The 18,092-nt window shown below is 50.8% G+C and overlaps 1 protein-coding gene across 1 annotated transcript in view; it reads left to right on the top strand.

Annotated features, from left to right (window-relative positions):
• The window catches only part of LOC146870289 (uncharacterized), a 112,926-nt gene extending 95,965 nt beyond the window's left edge, over positions 1 to 16,961 (top strand). The window contains 2 exon segments of the mRNA XM_085642461.1: positions 13,483 to 13,659; positions 16,731 to 16,961. Coding sequence (XP_085498587.1) covers positions 13,483 to 13,659; positions 16,731 to 16,961 — 408 coding nt within the window.
• Positions 16,962 to 18,092: the final 1,131 nt, after the last annotated feature.

Here is an 18,092-nt window from a genome sequence, read left to right as displayed (position 1 = left end):
CCCTCCGATGCAGCTAACTGGTACTTGGCCTGGAGCTCCGAGAAGGAGGCCTTCCTCCCCTCGACCCACAAGTCTCCCACCCTGGAGATTCCGATCAAGTCCCATTTATCAAATCCTGTGTATGAACTGAGTCTCCACAATATATCCGGCTCCCAGAGTGGGGTTGCTTTCATCAGACGACCCCGCCAACCCATCTGATTCTGTACCTTATGCCACACTTCCACCGTTCGTGCCGTTGGGCCGGTCAGTCTCAACTTCCGGTGATTGGTGTACAGAGCTCTATTGTAACCCCCTTTTCCCAACAGCCAGTGATCAGTGCGGAAGCTCGGGTCGTCGTGTCTCCCGAACACCCAGCTGTTTATGGCCGACAGTTGTGAGGCCTGATAGTAGCGTCGCAGGTCTGGCAGTCCTATGCCGCCATCGTACCATCCCATTGTTAACTTCGCCATTGCGATGCGTGGTGGCTGATTGTCCCAGAGCAGTTCACGGACCGCGGCCTCTATCTGCGAAAAATAGGAGCTGGGAACCGGGTTGGGCGTGTTCTGCAATGCGTACAAAAAACGGGGTAGCGAGAGCATCTTGTATGAGGACGCTCGTCCCAGCAGAGTGAGAGGAAGGGTTTTCCAGTGTGCCACGTCCGCGCAAAATCGCCTTAACACCCCCTGGAGATTCATCTCCTGGAATAACCCAACGTCCGTGGTGATGAACATCGCCAAATAGAGGAATCCCTGACGGGCCATCGGGATGGAGTAGCCTTTAGGACTTAGAGGGGGGTCACCCCAGAGGGGATACATCTGGGATGATTTGGCCCAGTTTATTTGGTACCCTGAGTGCTCCCCAAAAATGTGGAGCACCCGATGGAGCGACCGAGCAGGGGAAGCAAGGTACAGCAAGATATCGTTGGCATATAGCGATATACGGTCCTCGTGCTCCTCGGTCCACCTCAAGCCCCTGATCTCAGGGTCTCCACGTATCCACACAGCCAACGACTCGAGGACCATAGCAAAGAGTAGGGGCGACAGCGGGCAGCCCTGCCTGGTGCCACGACCGAGGGGGAAGGAGGAAGATCGGTGGTTGTTCACCACCACATGTGCCCTGGGCTGGATCCACCCCCTGAATTTGGGGCCGAATCCCATGCGATTGAGGACGGCAAATAGGTAGTCCCAAGCCACGGTATCAAAGGCCATGCGTGCGTCAAGTGCCAGCAGTATGGCCTCCTCCTCCAGGGTATGCACCCTCTCAATGACTCCATTAACGCGACGCAGATTACGCACCGTATTCCTTCCCGGCATGAATCCAGACTCGTCCGGGTGGATCAGATCCGGCAAGAAAGGGAGCAGCCGATTCGCCAATAGTTTGGCTAAAATCTTTGCCTCAATGGCGATCAGAGAGATAGGCCTATAGGACTGGCATTCATCCACCGGCTTACCGGGTTTGTGGATAACTACGATGGCGGCCTCCCGGAGCTCCTCAGGTAGCAGGGCCAGCTCCCGGCTTTCATTGTAAAGGCGGAGCAGGTGGGGTGCTAGCACCGAGGCCATAGGCTTAAGTAGTTCCACCGGGATGCCGTTAGGGCCAGTCGCCTTCCCGGAACGGACATCTAATATGGCCTTGTGGACCTCCTCGGCGGTCAGTTCTGCCTCCAGTGTCCCACTGTCTTGCTCGGATAGACCCTGAACGTCGATGGTGGCGAGGAGATCAGCCGCCCAGGTCGCCTGGGAGGCCTCTGGTGCCGCATAGACAGACTGGTAGTATCGAGCGAATGTTTCCGCGATCTCTCGCGGGTCCGTGGTCATGGCCCCACCGGTCCCGCTGAGCGCACTTACCCACCGCGACGCCTGTTCCCGCCGCTCCAACCAGGCCAAAAGCTTCCCAGTGCGCTCCCCTTGCTCATAGATTCTATGACGGCTAGCCAACAGTCTCCCACCCTCTTCTTCCAGTAGCAGCTGTTTGTATTCCTGCCGTTTCATTTTTAATATGTGTTGCGCGTCCTCCCCTGGAACCAGGGAGCTCCCGCCCTCGAGCCCCAGGATTTCCGTCTCCAATGCCCGCACCTTCCCACGGCGCTCATTTCTGAGGCCGGACAGCACTGACAGTGCTCTGCCCTTGATCACCGCTCCGAAAGCACCCCATAGTGTGATCGCAGATGTAACTGAACCAGTATTTTCTGCGATTTAATATTCAACGTCTGCCCGTAGAGTCTCCCTAATCTTAGGGACCTTAAAAACCCAAGGTGGTAGCCGTATGGGGCCTGCCTGTGGCGGGAGCCGTCCCTTCAGGACCGTAGCTACCGGCGAGTGGTCCGAAATGCCCCGCGCCAGACACCTGGTGTCCGAGAAGTCCTGGGCGTGTTGCGCAGGTGTGAATAGGTAATCCAATCGCGACTGACTCCCGTGGACCCCTGATTGAAATGTGAAGTGTGTGTGTCTCTAACATGTTCCCACCTGCAGACATCCACCATTCCCAGGGCCTCGGCAAAGCCACGCAACCGGGGACCACGAGCCGGGTCCGGCCGGGGTGGAGATCTGGCCACCAGGCCATCCATAGTCCGGTTGAAGTCTCCCCCCTACCACTAGTGCCCCGATTGGGAGGTCGAGAAGCAGCTTCGCTACATCCGACAACGTCATGTCCTGCAGGCCAGGCGGTGCGTATACCGAGACTAGATTAAGGACTCTTCCCTCCCAACTGCCCGAGCAGGCCACATATCTCCCCAGAGGGTCAGTCCAAGTTCTGTAGGGTATGTTAGGGCAGGTCCTCCTCAGGAGTATACCCACCCCTCTAGAGCCGAAAGTAAAGCCCGAGTGTGCCATCATGCGATATCCTCTCCTATCCAGAGCCCTACATGAATTACCATGCAGATGGGTCTCCTGTAGGAACACCACATCCAGTCCCTGACGATGGACATACTGCAACACGACCCCCCTCTTGATCTTGTCGCCCAGCCCATTGACGTTCCACGTTGCTATCCTAAGTCCTTTCCCTACTGCCATTTCTGCCTGGTCGCGCTCGGTCCACCCGCCCCGGGGACAAGTAACGACTGATCCCTGTCTGTGCAGTGAGCTGCGTATCATTGGGGCATCTCCTGGCATATCGTAGACATTGAGTGATTTCCGCTGTCAACTGAACAAAACAACCCCCCGTAACAAGGCGGATGATAACTTCGATACCTTCATCTAGCCCTCTCCCTCTCCCCCTCCCCCTCCCCCGCCCTCCCCCACTGATCCAACACCCCTGCAATGCAAACCAGAAAAACAAGCCCCCCTCCCTGCTTCCCTGCATCGCGGATCTGAAACTGCCTGCCCCCCCCCCAACCTGCAGAGTGCCTGTCGCCCCCCCTATATACAACTCTAGGTAACGTAGATAACCCCACTCCATGTGCAATCAAATGTCAGGTACATCCTGCTCCTCTCCCGCCCCGAACCCTCTGTGATGCAGTCCGAATCAAAACCGATGACCCCACCCCGCCGGTCTCCCGGCATCAACACTACCCACTCTAGTGGAGAAGTGTGGCTCAATGATTAGAGCGGCAGACCCTGATGCAGAGGTCTAGCCCGGGACCAGGGTTCAATTCCCTGCCTCGGCGGGTCTTGGGCTCAAAAATTCCACGGACCTGATAATTCTCGCCTCGGTGCCATTCCAATCATGGAGTCCCACTCTGCAACTCTGGGCAATAGCTTGCTTAATCTCCACAACGGCCCCCACAACGCTAAGGATGCCTGGCCTCCACCTTGGGGGTGCCCAGGAGTGTACGCCTCACAGGGAAAGCCAGGATGGGTTCCACAGCGGTATTCGTACAAGCGCCTTGAGACCCTTGCAGGTGAGTAGTGCGCTATACAAGTTATCAATCTTATGCCGATGAGGCCAATACCAGTCCCAGTCTCTTAGGAACAGTTCCGTTCTGTGCCGAAGGGCATCCCCCCATTGTTTACCAAAGTACTCAATCGCCCCTGGTCATGGAACCCCCATGCAGTCCCGACCAATGGGGTCCCCCTGTACCAGGCGAACTCGCACCTATGTCCTTATCACGACAACCCCATATCCCCCGGGTTTAAACAAACAAGCCACTGTCCATCTCACCCGATGCCCGACTGGCACCCACCCTCCTGCTCCTGACGGGACGAGTCCGAGTGCACCCTGGGGTTCCGGGGTTGGCGCCAATCCTCCTCTGTATCCGCTGCCGAGGGTGTCTTATGCCTTTTCTTCTCCACCTTGCGCCACCCCTCCAACCATTCCCAGGCCTCTTCCGGGCTGGTGAAAAACCACGTTTTGCCGTTTGCCTCCACTCGTAGTTTCGCAGGGAACGTCATAGCGTACTTAATGTCCAGTTCTCTAAGCGCTTTCTTAACTTCGAGGAAACTGCGTCTCTGCTTCTGTACTCGCAGCGTGAAGTCTGGAAAGAACCAAACCTGACTGTTCTCCAGCTTGAGTGGTGGGGCCGCCCTTGCGGTCTGTAAGATCACGTCCCGGTCCCGGAAGTTGAATACCCTCGCCAACAACAGCCTTGGAGGGGCCCCAGTTCTCGGCTGGCCCCCAGGCACACGATGAGCCCTCTCGATGGTAAAGCACTTTGAGAGCCCTCGAAGTTGCAAGTGATTGAGGATCAAATCTTCGACAAACCGGTCCGCCGCTCGCCCTTCCGCCCGCTCCGGGACCCCAATTATGCGTACGTTGTTTCTGCGCATTCTTCCTTCGTAATCGGCCAATTGTAGGGCCATCGCCTCTTGGGCTGAGCTAAGTGCCCTGACCTGTTCCTGAAGCCGGGCCGTGTCGGTAGATAGATCCTTGGCGGTGCTCTCTACCGTTCCCATTCTCTCCATGAGTTTCTTCATGTTCTCACGGATCAGAGTGACTTCCGTGGCCACTGTGTCTATTCTCCCCTCCAGGGAGGTCCTGACTCCCATAATGGCCTCCAGCAGCTCCCTGTTTGAAGGCTCCGGGGTGTCACCCGTTGTCGCAGACTCTCGCCTGTTCTCAGGCTGTTGTTTCTGCCATGCAAATTTGTCCAGTTTCGCCTGGGTCGCGGTCTTGGTGGTCCTGGCATTCAGGCATGAGCTCCCCCGCTAATCGCCGGCGCCTGCCGTGAGAACCCCCACTCGGCCTGTCGGTTTTCACGGGAGGCTCCTCTAACGGGGGGAGGAATGACTGTCCGAGCTCGTTTTGTCAATCGGATGCCCCCTCCAGTCGCTCTGTCCCGAGGGCCCCGCTCCTCCGCCGGCGTCTCAGCACTGCTCTGTCTGCTGATGGCGTCCTTACTGCCGGGGCGCCAGTCCAACGGGCAGGTCGCCGCCTGGGTGGCCCGCACTTCTTCGTCCGCAAACCTTAGACCAGGAAACCGAGGGGGCCCCGTGTCGCCGCCAGGCCCTCGGCACGCGCAGGAGCTTCCAACAGAGCATCCTTTCTCCCACGCGCTCCCACGCAGGGTGCCTCCACCAATAACTGTTCACCCCTCTTCGGGGCAAAGAACACTGCAGTTGGCGCCTCGCTCGGGGCCCCAGAGACACCGGGTCCTCTTCGCCGCCGCCACTCACCGCCGCCCCTCGGGCCACCTCCTTCTGGTGATTCCGGATCCACCACGTGGCGTGGGGTCCGGGCCCCGACCTCCGACTGGGTTGGTGGGTCCACGCTGCCCCGGGGCATGCAGGCACCTCCCTACGCTATCGTGCGGGAGCGAATCCACCCCTGGGCTCACCCACGATTCTGCTTTCCTCCCGCGTCGGAGCAGGCCGCAGCCCCGGGCTCGCGTAGCACTCCTGCCGCCGAACACTGCACCTTCTTCTCGGGTCCTCGGAGCTCCAATCGTCGATCCGGTCCTATCGTCCCCAAACTCGGTACGGGGGTCGCGGGCCCCCTCCGCTTCAGGATTCTGCCTACGGGGCAGAGGGCAGGCCCGCGGAGCAGCAGCAAGGACGGATATTGCGGGAGTGGCGCCTCGGTGTAGAGCTACCGAGCGGCCATTCCTGTCGGCGGTTAGCCACGCCCCCCATTTGTGTGATTTTTAAAGAATATTTTCAGATTTCAAAACTCCACACTTGGAAACTTTTTGGAGCAGTACATTGAAATGAATGGGCTTCTACCATAAAATGCAGGTAAGTAACTTTTATGATACTTTTTCTAACTCGGTGCTGGATGCTTAGATTCAGCACTGGGACATTTCCTGAAAACAGATGAGAAAATGCTTTTCGGTTATTATTTTGATTTTTAAGGAATATTTCAAGTTTTCAAAACTCCACACTTCGTCGTTTTTTCAAAATAAAATTGTCAATGTTATCCTATAGAGGAAAAACAGGTTATCTGTTTGCAGGTAAGTAAACGACTCTGGAAGTTAAGGTTCTGGGGTTAGACTCCGGGGTCCCCCAGGGTCAGTAAAGCACTGTGATTGCACCCTCAGCGGCACTAGGGCGGCCGGGTGCCTTGTTGAGGCCCAATGTTATCCTATGGAGGATAGGGGTCTCCGGTTGGTGGCTGCTGGCTAGCAGGCCACACGACTGTGGGAGCAAAGCTTCTAGGGTCTACGTCAGGGCAAAGGGGGAAAGAAGTAGGCACCAAAAGTGCACCCTCAGCGGCACTGGGCCGGCCGGGTGCAGAGTGCTGTTTCGGTATCGGGTGCCATGTGGTTTTCTAAGGAGAACATCCAGTTTGAAGAAAGGCTGCAGGCTCGGGGACGAAGACCTTTTGGGTGCGACCACCACTTCGAGGGGTAAGTTGGGATGTCGTGGGTTGGCTAGGCACCGCTGGTTTGGGCACACAAGGCTGTGGGGTGTCGGGTGCAGGGGTGCCTTTTCGCGTCGGATTTTCTTACCCGCTCTGGTCGCGGTAGGGGGGTCTTCTGGTTTGAGGCTGCAGGATTCGTCTGGAGGCTTGAGGCAGGTCAGGGGTCGCTGGATCTCTGGTCAGGATCGCTGGGGGGACCTCCTCGTGGTGTTGGTTCACTCGAGCTCGGGCCGGGGCTGGCGGGTGCAGAGTGTGCTGGATTTGCGGTTCCTGGCTGGCACCAGAAGCTGCAGTTTAAACACGTCCTGTGTTCTCAGGAGATAGTCCTTGAAGTGAAGGCAGGCAGGTCCTCCGGGGTTTGTGAGGTTGCTGGCTGCAGGACACGCCGGGATTTCGCAGGAGCAGGTTTGAGGGGAGACAGGCCTGTAGGGCTGGGGCCAAGTCAGTGGGCGTCGTCCTCTTGTTAGCTCTGCATGGCTCTTCGGTCCTTCTTCTTATCTTCTTTTCTTGTGGATTCTAATCTGAAGAAGCAAGGTTCAGGGTGCCCCCTAAATACTAAATTTACAGGTAGGTGAAGGGCAAGGACCAATGGGTCCCTTCCCTGGGGTGGGTACACCCCTCTATTCTGCCACTCCTGTGGGAGGGGGGCAGGAGCCTGTCCCTGGTTGGCTGGGTCTCCCCATCCTCAAGATGGCGGGGACTCAAGGCTGTGCTTCACCTCGCCTCCCCCACCTGAGGGGTGGAGCTGGCAGAGGTGGGCACACCTCCCTTCCTCACTTATTTTTTCTGCCAGTTCTCCCACCCAAAGGGGGGGTAGAACCAGTGGGGGACCAGTTGCTGAAAGCAGCAAATGGTCTGGAGAGGCACACAAAGGTGGCATGCCTTTGAAGCCTCTCCTTCGTGAACTTTTCCCATCCTGGGCCCAGGATGTGCATTGTTTCAGGCCCCCGAGAGCAGCAGGCTCTCGACCCAGGGGTCCAGAAACATGTCTGGTGGTGGCAGCTTAAGCAGCCACACAGTCATGCCACTAGGAGTTGGTCGAGTTTCAGGGGGCATCTCTAAGATGCCCTCTGTTGTGCCTTTTACATTAAATTCCACTCTGGCAACAGTGTGGGTTTAATGTGCTGAGAAGTTTGATACCAAACTTCCCAGTCTTCAGTGTAGCTATTATGGTGCTGTGGAGTTCGTAATAACAAACTCCCAGCACCATATACTCTTAATGGCAGCACTGCACTTTCAGTGCCCATGAATGGACTTGGGGACTGTAGGGGTACAGGGCTCATGCACCTGTACCCTCACCACTGGCATAGGGCACCCAGCTAGAGGGGTGACTGATGTATGCCAGGGCAGTGGTTTGTGGGCATGACACGTGTGCCATGTCGACTCTTCACTTTGTTCTGCACCAAGTCACACAGCCTGCAAAGGCAGTTTGTGAGTGTCAGGGTACAGGGCCTCTAAGGGTGGGACAATAACTGCTGCAGCCCTTAAAAGGTCTTGCCTGGTCATAGTGCCCTGGGTACCTGTGGTACCATTTACCAGGGGCTGACCTGTGGCCAGATATGCCAATTGGGTTAGTTTTGGGGAAAGAACACAGGCCCTGGGAACCTGAATGGCAGGGACCCAGGGCATACCAACAAAAAGTGCATCAGTAGCCAGGCAAAAAGTGGGGGGGGTTACTGCAACAGAAACCCACTTTCCTACAGTTGCCCCTTACTTATTGTAATAAATTGGATTATTATTAGGGGTGGTTGACTACCCACCTCAAATAATAATCATAAACGTAGTCAGGGTGCACCTTTTAAAGTCATTAAATTAATCTAAGCTCAGCCTCCTTGTAGCTATGGCACAGAACAGACAGGCTTAGCTGAGGGCAATGTATAAAGTATTTATACAGTATCAAGAAGTAATAAACTCTGAATGCAAAATATTAAAAATCTCAAACCAAATTTCAAAATTAGACCAGAATTTACTCACCAAAATGACACAATGACAAAACTGCAATAAGGGGAATGTGGGAGATGAATGTTTAAAGTTTGTTTAAAGTTTGAAGTAGAAATGGCGCCAAGCAGCACAAAACACCAATGATAGCCGCTGGTCACTCAAGACCAGAACCTAGGCGCAATGTGAGGCTGACTGCGAGGAGCGTGGGTCAGATACTCCAACCAGGTTCTTCCTGTCAAAAAGTTTACCTTCTGTGATAGTCCTTTAAATCCCAGGCCTCCACAGGGAATATATGTCTAAAGCCCCCCACTAAAGGCACTTGGAGGCTCACAGGGAGCCTGGGAGAGGCCAACAGCAGAGTCCAGTCCATCTGAGTCCAGTTGTCACTGTTCAGCTGGGTACGTCCAGGGAAAGGCCTCTTGCCGCCTGTCATTTCCCTGTAGCTTGAACAGGGGGGCAGCCTTATGACCCTTGGAGGACACTTTGCTCTGGTTACAAGAGGTAGAAGGTCTCCTCTCAGTTCACAGCCAACAGATTCAGTCCTCTTGTGATCTTCTTCTGGTCCAGAAAGTGTTCTGAAGAGGATACCTGGAGGAGTCGCACTTATGCCTGGGAGTAGCTAGTGGTTGGGAATGAGTTTTGGGCACGCTCTCACCAATAAGGTAAAAGGTCACGGGCCAACCTTACCGACTTTGGGCAAAATTCTTTGAGCACATTAAACTTGGCCTTTGATGGCTGGTGGTGTTTATGGCGAGTGTACTATGGTAATCCCTAGTGTCCTCCCGCATCTAACACTACAATACAGATTGAGGCAGCCACCGTACCCACAATAAAGCCAGCCACCGTACCCACAATAAAGCCAGGTCACCAGCTTGACTGAGACCTTTTTTTTTTTTCTCTCAGTGGAATATGGAACCAATCCCAGATGATGGATTGGGAGGGTATCCGTGGGTCTTCCTACTGCTCTTCATCCCTTGAGTTGTGTTCAGAGTCCTGTCCTTCAAATGCCATTGTTTTTGGAACAATAGCCGCAAAAATTCCAAGATCTGCAAAAAACAGTACAGACTGGAGCGTGTGTGTATATTGTACCACTCCAAAATAATAGTAAGAGGGTGGGAACTTCCTGTAAATACATCACGCTGATTACAGCCAATGAAAAGTGTTTTTCTGTCTATCACAGTCCCTACAGTACATTTTTTAGGCACCAGACACCTTAAGACATTTCAATAAAACCTTCAATACACCTTTCCTAATTGGGCCTGTGAGGAAACCTCTGAGCTCCAAGTTGAAATAAAAGTATCCCTTCATAGTGAACACACTTAAAAAAAAAAAAAAAAAAGTCTGTGTTACACAGTAGACCCACAGGACCCAGAAAAGAAAAGAAAGGCCCTGCAGGAGTAACACAGCTCTGCATCTTTGGCTTTATTGGTCCAGCAGGAGTACTGCGTACCTAATGGAAGGTCAAAGATCTACAAAAGAAGTTATTTCATTGGGCAGAAAGTGAATAGTAGTTAAAACAAGCCCACTTGCTATAGAAAAAGCTGATAGGGAGTTGTTGGCTATTAATTGCCATTAGCATTTCAGGAAGGGAACTGGAAAAAATCCTATCCAGAGACATGGCGTCTGAAAAAACTGACATTTAACAGTGAAAGCATTCGGCCTAGCTTATCAGCGTCATCCCAGGATGACTATGTAATAGTTTCGTCCTAGCGTCACCCCAGGATGTAGTGACTTTAATATCTTCGGCACCACAATCAAGTAGCCTTGATAAGAACTCGCTTAGATGGAAGCTCTTTATATTTACGCCAGGGCAAAAATAATTGATGCCTGAAATGTAACGTGCATATTGTGCAATCAAGAATTTAATCGCAACCTTTCTGGACACTACTCCATGGGCACTTCTGGTAGGTGAAAGCACTTAAGAGAAATGTGCCTAAATGAGTTTGCGTGTGCCCAGTTTAAAGGAGTTTGGAGAGCACCCGGTGATCCCCCTAAAACGAGGAGCAGGAGAGCAAGACTGCAATGTGCAGTATTTCACATCATATCGCGATTAATGCTACCGGGGGAGGTTGGGGGTTTGGGTCCTCAGGCAAGTGTAATAAAAACACGTTTTGCCGAAGCTATGGACACCCACACCATAAAAATGTGTATAAAACACAGAAGTTAAAAAAATAAAGGAGGTGCACCATCATGTTAAAAAAAAAATGTTTAAAAAAAAAAAGTCTAAAAAGAGGGGAAAAATAAACTAGAACAATTTGATACACAACATTATGAAAACAGTAGCTCTAAACTGTTAAAAGAAAAATGTGAAAGCAGCGCAAAAAAATGAGAATGTAAAGAAAAATGCACAAACAAAAAAAAACGATATCTTCTCTTCTACTCACAATCACACGTGTGTAAATAAGGACTGGTTTGATTAAAAAGCCATGCACAGTAGCAGGTTGGTTGCCCATGGAGGCTTTTGGCCCCAGAGCATGGCTTCGGAAACCAAGCCATGCTGCCAACTTCCCTGTTGTACATGGAGGAAAGTTTTCCACAGCTTAGAGTTGGCTGAATATGATTAAAAAAAAAAAGAAAATGTACTAAAAAAAGGAAGGTAAAGTGATGTTATAGTTAGGTATGGGAATACAAAACGTAACTTGCGTTAAAAAAAACCTCAAATGTACTGAAAAACAAAGATTAAAGTAATGTTATATTTGGTTTGTAAAAAAGACCTTAAGTTACATTTTTAAAAACCTAGAAATTCATTGGGAAAAAAGTCAATGGGATGTTACAGTTAAGTGACAATGTCACACATAACGTAATGTACACCGAAAGATTCACTGAAATTCTCCAGTTACAGCTCAGCCAGCTAACAATATTTTTGCCCCGCTAAGCACTGCTAATGACCTCCCGTATTACATCCCTCATGACATGTTATATAAAATAATTGATGGCAGCACTCATTGCATGTTAAAATTATTGATGACATCGTTCAAGCTAATGCTTTTCAAATTAATCTATAAATCAATGGATAGTTTTACAAGGCACAGTATGGAATAAAGGACTCAGAAACCTATAGATAGACTGTCTGCGCTTGTGTGCAAGTGCACAGTAGAAACAGTGTAATGCTGGAGCCAATCTCATTCCGTATGGTAAAAGGTATGTGGTGCACTCTTTAGCTACCAGTGAAGTAAAAGGTGCCAGCAGAGCTGCATTTAAACAAGGCAGAGACTGAGCACAGCCAGTGTGCGTTGCAGACGTACTTTTCAAATAGGTTGTTCCTTAAATCAAAGGCCTGTACCAAACATTGTGAGAAATCAAGTTTTTCCTTAGAATACATTATTTAGCTGTGGATTTCTGTGTACAAGCTGACGCTAAAGAGCTGTCCTTTACAGCTATAGTCAAATTTTATATAAACTGGAAATTTATAAAGTGCTAATAATTATTTCTAGAAGTTCACTGGAAATTTTAAGACATTATGCATGAATGGTTATATGGGTGAATGACTAACACACATGGTTTAAGTTATACTTTCATCGTATGCGTTGTTCTAGTGGTGTTTCTAAGTCCTTAACTGACACGTCTCATTAAGATCAATAGTTAACAAATATTTTCTTAAACAGTATACAAGGTTTAATAGCTTACCAATTGCATGAATATCTACAGAGCCATTTTGTTTCATAAACACCTAAATACCAAGAGAAAAAACACCTACTATCTAATAAATGTGGCTGAATTCACATGTTTTATATCCGTTTTGCAAAAGGTTGAACTCATCAACAGTAGAGAAGCTTTATAAAATCTGGTTTAGGTGTAGCTTAATGAATGCATTCCAGTCTGAAAAACATGTACCACACCATGGCATTCATTGCATGATGTCATTAGTGATGTCATTTGATGTGTCATCACTGATTTAATATGTGAGGTCATAAGCAGTGCATGGTGGGGGTACAAGTTATAGCCAGGGCCACACGAATAATGCAGGCGAGAGCCAAATTATGCAGCAGGTTTGAATAAATTATGTAGCATGGAAGAGGCAAGTTATGCAGCATAATGCAGCACATTTTGTAATAGTATTACTTCATTATTTAGTCATTTTTAAACTTGGTAACACTATCTGGGCATTGGTTGCACCTCATTAGTACCAGTTTAACACTCCACTATAGCAATAAGCAACAGCTAGTTGACCAGTCCAGTTTTGCAAAGAGCCTTCCAGCGCACAGTGACAATTGTCACTGCATTTTTAGTAACATTTGAACATTGTGCTGGCAAATAAAGTCATTAATTGGTATGTAGAGAGAGGTTGATGAGGGAACAAGTGTGGAGTCCAAACACTCCTTCCATTCAGAAGATTTCTTCCCCCAAGAGAATGTTTGGGTTGACAGATCGTAGCTACGGAGGTTTCCTTTGTACCTAAGATTGATCATTTCTAAAAGGGGGGTGGGGGTGACAGATTGAATGAAGGATCTTCCACAGCTCCAAGAATGCTTGGAATACTGTGTTGGTTGGGCGTATCACTTCACTTCTCATGCCCTTAGAGAGCTCTTCAAAGAAGCCTCTATTAGTTCTACATGCCCCTTAATTACTCTATCATGGGCCTGGTTGTAAAGATCTAAACTCAACCCCCTGTACAGAAGAGCTTAAACTGACTCCTCTCACACTACTCATCTGTCTCTGCTCTCTCTTAGAAAGGAATCTTGATTTTTCTCTCTTTGCCCACTATCCTATCTACTTCTATCCCTCCGCACCCTCAAACTATCCTATCTACTTCTAGCTCTCCACCCCCTCAAACTATCCTATCTACTTTTTATCTCTCCCCCCTCAAAGTATCCGATCTGCTTCTAACAGGCTCAGCAAACCGATTCCTCTCAAGAGTCTGTGGTCCCCGGACGTAGGGGCCCGAAGAAGAGCTCTGCTTCCTCTGAGGGCAAAGCTGAAGAAGCAAGTGCACCTCCACAGGCTGCCACCCCTCTCCGCAGGAGTCGCCGCAGCCCTGGTGTCTTCAAGGAGCACAGCATGCCTAAGGTATGAGCTCATGGGAGAATCTGGGTCTCTCACTGGATGAGTCTTGTATTTCTTGCAGGAGCTTGGCATGAGGAGAGGGGATACATGGCGATGTGAGGGGGACCACAGATGGCTCGTGTGTGGTGCAGTCATGGCGATGTTAGGGTGACCACAGACTGCTCTTGTGAGGTGCATTCATGGCGATGTGAGGAGGACCATAGACTGCTCTTGTGTTATGCATTCATGGCGATGTGAGGAGGACCATAGACTGCTCTTGTGTTGTGCATTCATGGCGATGTGAGGAGGACCATAGACTGCTCGTGTTGTGCATTCATGGCGATGTGAGGAGGACCATAGACTGCTCTCGTGTGGTGCAGACATGGCCGGATGGGACAAGCAAGTATGAGGAACTTGGTGGAGAAGTGTGGCTCAATGGTTAGAGCGGCAGACCCTGATGTAGGGACCAGGGTTCAATTCCTGCCTCGGCGGCTCTTGGATTCAATTTCCCCCGGAGCTGATAATTCTCGCCTCGGTGCCTATTCTAATCATGGGTCCCATTGTGCAACTCTGGGCAATAGCTTGCTTAATCTCCAACGGCCCCCACAGCGCTAGGATGCCTGGCTTCACCTTGGGGGGTGCCCAGGAGTGGACATCTCACAGGAAAACCAGGAAGGGTTCCACAGCAGTATGAATACAGCGCTACGAGATCCCTGGGTAGAAGTGCGCTATACAAGTACAAATACATTTACAGGAACTGAGAGCATACTTTTCCATAGTTGTGTTTTCAAGGGATGGTGGATTGATGTTTGAGGCGGGTGGGTACATTCCTCCTAAGGCACAGCCTCATGGGTACAGAAGTGATTGTAGGTGCTAGGCGGGAACGGTGCAGAATTCACAGTTTCCCTTTTCTAACTATACTCTTCCTGATGTGTGTGGGCCCTCATTACCAGGAGAGTCTCAGTGTATTTCATGGATATGTAGGAAACAGGAGATTTGAATCTGATAGTGGAGTAATGTTAATAGGAATTCTTCATCCATTCCCCCCGTACCGCCAGCCTTCCAGGTTGGACCTAGGCTGTTATGATGCACAGAAGATGTGTGTTTTGATGACTTCAGGTTCTGCAGTCTGTGACAGAGGGGCATGGCCTCTTATTGCAGTACCTTCAGCAGAATGTGAATAGGCAGCTTACGCACATGCTGCAAGAGGGGTGTGGCCTCTTATTGCAGCCCTGCAGCAGAATGCAAATTAGTAGCTTACACACACTCTGCAAGAGGGGCGTGTCCTCTTATTGCAGCCCCTGCTGCAGACTGGGACGAACGTGGGTTCTGCATCTGAAGTGCAGAGCATTAGGACGAGCATGGGTTCTGCAGTTGCATGAGCGTAGATTCTGCATCTGAGGTGCAGAGCAATGGGACAAGTGTGAGTTATGCAGTGGGATGAGCGTAGGTTCTGTATCTAGGGGGCAGTGCAATAGGATGAGCGTGGGTTCTGTAACAAGGGGACAGTGCAATGGGACGAGCGTGGGTTTGGCATCTGAGGTGCAGAGCAATGAGATGTGCCTGAGTTCTGCATTTGGGGTGCAGAGCAGTGGGACGAGTGTGAATTCTGCAGTGGGATGAGCGTACGTTCTGTATCTGGGGGCAGGGAAATGGTACGAGCGTGGGTTCTGCATCTGAGGTGCAGAGCAATGGAACGAGGTGGGGTCTGCAATGGGATGAGCATAGATTCTGTATCTGTTGGGCAGTGCAGTGGGACGAGCGTGGGTTCTGTATCTGTGGGGCAGTGCAATGGGACGAGCGTGGGTTCTGTATCTGGGGTGCAGAGCAATGGGACGAGGTTGTTTTCTGTATCTAGGGTGCAGAGCAATGGGACGAGTGTGGGTCCGGTATCTGAAGTGCAGAACAGTGGGATGAGCGGGAATCCTGCAGTGGGACGAGCGTCGGTGCTGTATCTGGGGGGGCGGTGCAATGGGACGAGTGGGGGGTTCTGCATCTAAGCTGCAGAGCAATGGGACGAGCGTGGGTTCTACATTTGGGGTAGAGAGCAATGGGGCGACCATGGGTTCTGCATCTGGGTTGCAGAGCAATGGGACAAGTGTGGGTTCTGCAGTGGGATGAGAGTTGAGTCTGTATCTGAGATGAAGAGCAATGGGACAAGTGTGGGCTCTACATCTAGGGTGCATAGCAATGAGAAGACCGTGGGTTCTGTATCTTAGGTGCAGTACAATGGGACAAGCATGGGTTCTGTATCTGGGGGGGGCAGAGCTTTGGGGGGGGGGAGGGAGTGTGGGTTCTGCAGTGGGATGAGCGTAGGTTCTGTATCTGGAGGGCAGTGCAATGGGTCAAGCGTGGGTTCTACATCTGGGTTGCAGAGCAATGGAACAAGCATGAGTTCTGCATCTAGGGTGCAGAGCAATGGGACAAGTGGGTTCTGCAGTGGGATGAGAGTTTGGTCTGTATCTGGGGGGCAGTGCAATGGGACGAGCGTGAGTTTTGCATCTGAGGTGAGGAGCAGTAGGACAAGCAGGAATTCTGCAGTGTGATGAGCGTACATTCTCTTCCAGGGGATCCTCATCAATGGTCATAAGCACTGAATATTCCCGCCCACGCATGAGGACCCCATTTAACAAACCAATGCAGACTACAAGTAAAAAACAAAGGCTAACCAATGCTCTAGAAATCTGCTTTTGCAACAATAGATTGAAGAAAACAGTACAACAAGGAGACACTTGAACTCTCTTTAATGGACGGTAGATAGTTGCCCTGCAAAACAGAAGGCATTGTTAGCTCATAGGCTGCATTGAAAATTCAACAGCATAGAAAATGAAAGCAATTGCAAGCATAAACTGGCACCTTGCCTTTAAGGCAGCCATGACCCCCAGCTACCCATCATGCCATAGGGGTGACAATTGGGTCAGTTGTTATTTCCGGCTCCTTCAATCAGGACCCTGGATCTTCAGCTCTGTATTTTTTTGGCTTTTTGTCATAAAATATTCCTTTTATTGCTACTAACTCCTCTTCATTCGACATTTTTCACCTGTTGAAGTAAGGAGTTACCTTTTTCTGACACAATTTTTGCCTTTTTCTGTCAGATTATGCCTTCTCTTTTTGATCCTTGCCCCTCCTGTTGCAAAAAGAAGGCCAAAACAGATTCCCATTTTGTTTGTATGCTCTATCTTCCTGAGTCTCATACTCCTGAGACCTGCCAACACTGCAAGAATATTTCTAGATGCACTCTCAAGGAGAGAAAAAAAATACTCAGAGAAAAAGACATCTACTACCTCCAGCGGCAGATCTCCAGGGAGGCACAAGAAGAGACCTAGGTCGACTTCTTCAAGTAAGGTCCCAGTCTGTTCTTCGTTGAAAGTGTCGGAGCATCTCTTGTCATCGAAGACTTCTCAGGAAAATAGAGGTACGTCTACCCATTGACGTCATATACCGACATCGGATCAACCACCTCCGTTGCCGTCAACCCGGCGACGGTCAACGTCGAGGAGTCGATCTCTGTGGGCACCGACTCCTCTCCCAATGTCAAGACATCTTTGTCCATTGTTGCCGTCACTAAGGCGCTCAACGTCGAGGCGAAGTCCTCCATTACCGTCAACCCCGGCAGCTGTCAACGTCAAGACCTTGATCCACTCTGACGTCCTCCCGAAGAGGTTTGACATCCAGAGGACCTTCTCCGTCACCATCTCCCCGCACAACGTCGAGACATCGGTCTCCGTTGGCCAGTTCAATCCCAACATCGAAGCACCAGACTCACTCGACATCAACACTTCAGTCTCCATCGGTGACTCATCCCCTGACGTCGAGAACTTGAACTCCATTAGTGTTTTCTCATCCAGAGGTCTTGGTGGCGCATCGATATCGAGGCACTCATCTTTCAACGTTGACGCACCGATCACCATTGGTAAGACATTCACAGTCTACCTGCTCAAAGTCGAAGGGGTGCTCAGTGTCCTCAATCTCGCAGACAAGATCGCCTCAGGTACCTCTCTTGACGTCGACAAGCTCCATTTCGCCGACTCCTGCATGGCGAGCATGGAAGAGCACACCACAGGCTACTGTTCTCCTGCACAGCGGGAGGAGAGACAGATCTTCTTCCGTCCACCTCTCTCCCAAATGGCTCCTTCCAGTACACCACTGGCAGCGTTCTGCCACTATGCAGGCTCAACAACCTCTGGATTAATCTAGCCCTCTTCACAGATCACCTCTGGCTCGTTTGGTGCAGTCGGTGAACCTTGCTCCTACCACTCCTTCAAGGGCTCAACAACATGACCGGAGACTCCAACTCCATCACCAAGACGGAGGTCCACTTCATGTAGCCACCATAAAAGGCATAGAACACCTTCATGGTCATCTTTTTCTACGCACTCTTCCAAAAGAGACTATTCAATCAATCAATTGTTTGTTATGCGCGACTACTCACACGTAAGGGTCTCAAGGCGTTGGGG

This window comes from Triturus cristatus, chromosome 1_1 (genome assembly GCF_964204655.1).
Source record: "Triturus cristatus chromosome 1_1, aTriCri1.1, whole genome shotgun sequence".
Taxonomy (NCBI): Eukaryota; Metazoa; Chordata; class Amphibia; order Caudata; family Salamandridae; genus Triturus; species Triturus cristatus.
This window is presented reverse-complemented; position numbering and strand designations above follow the sequence as displayed.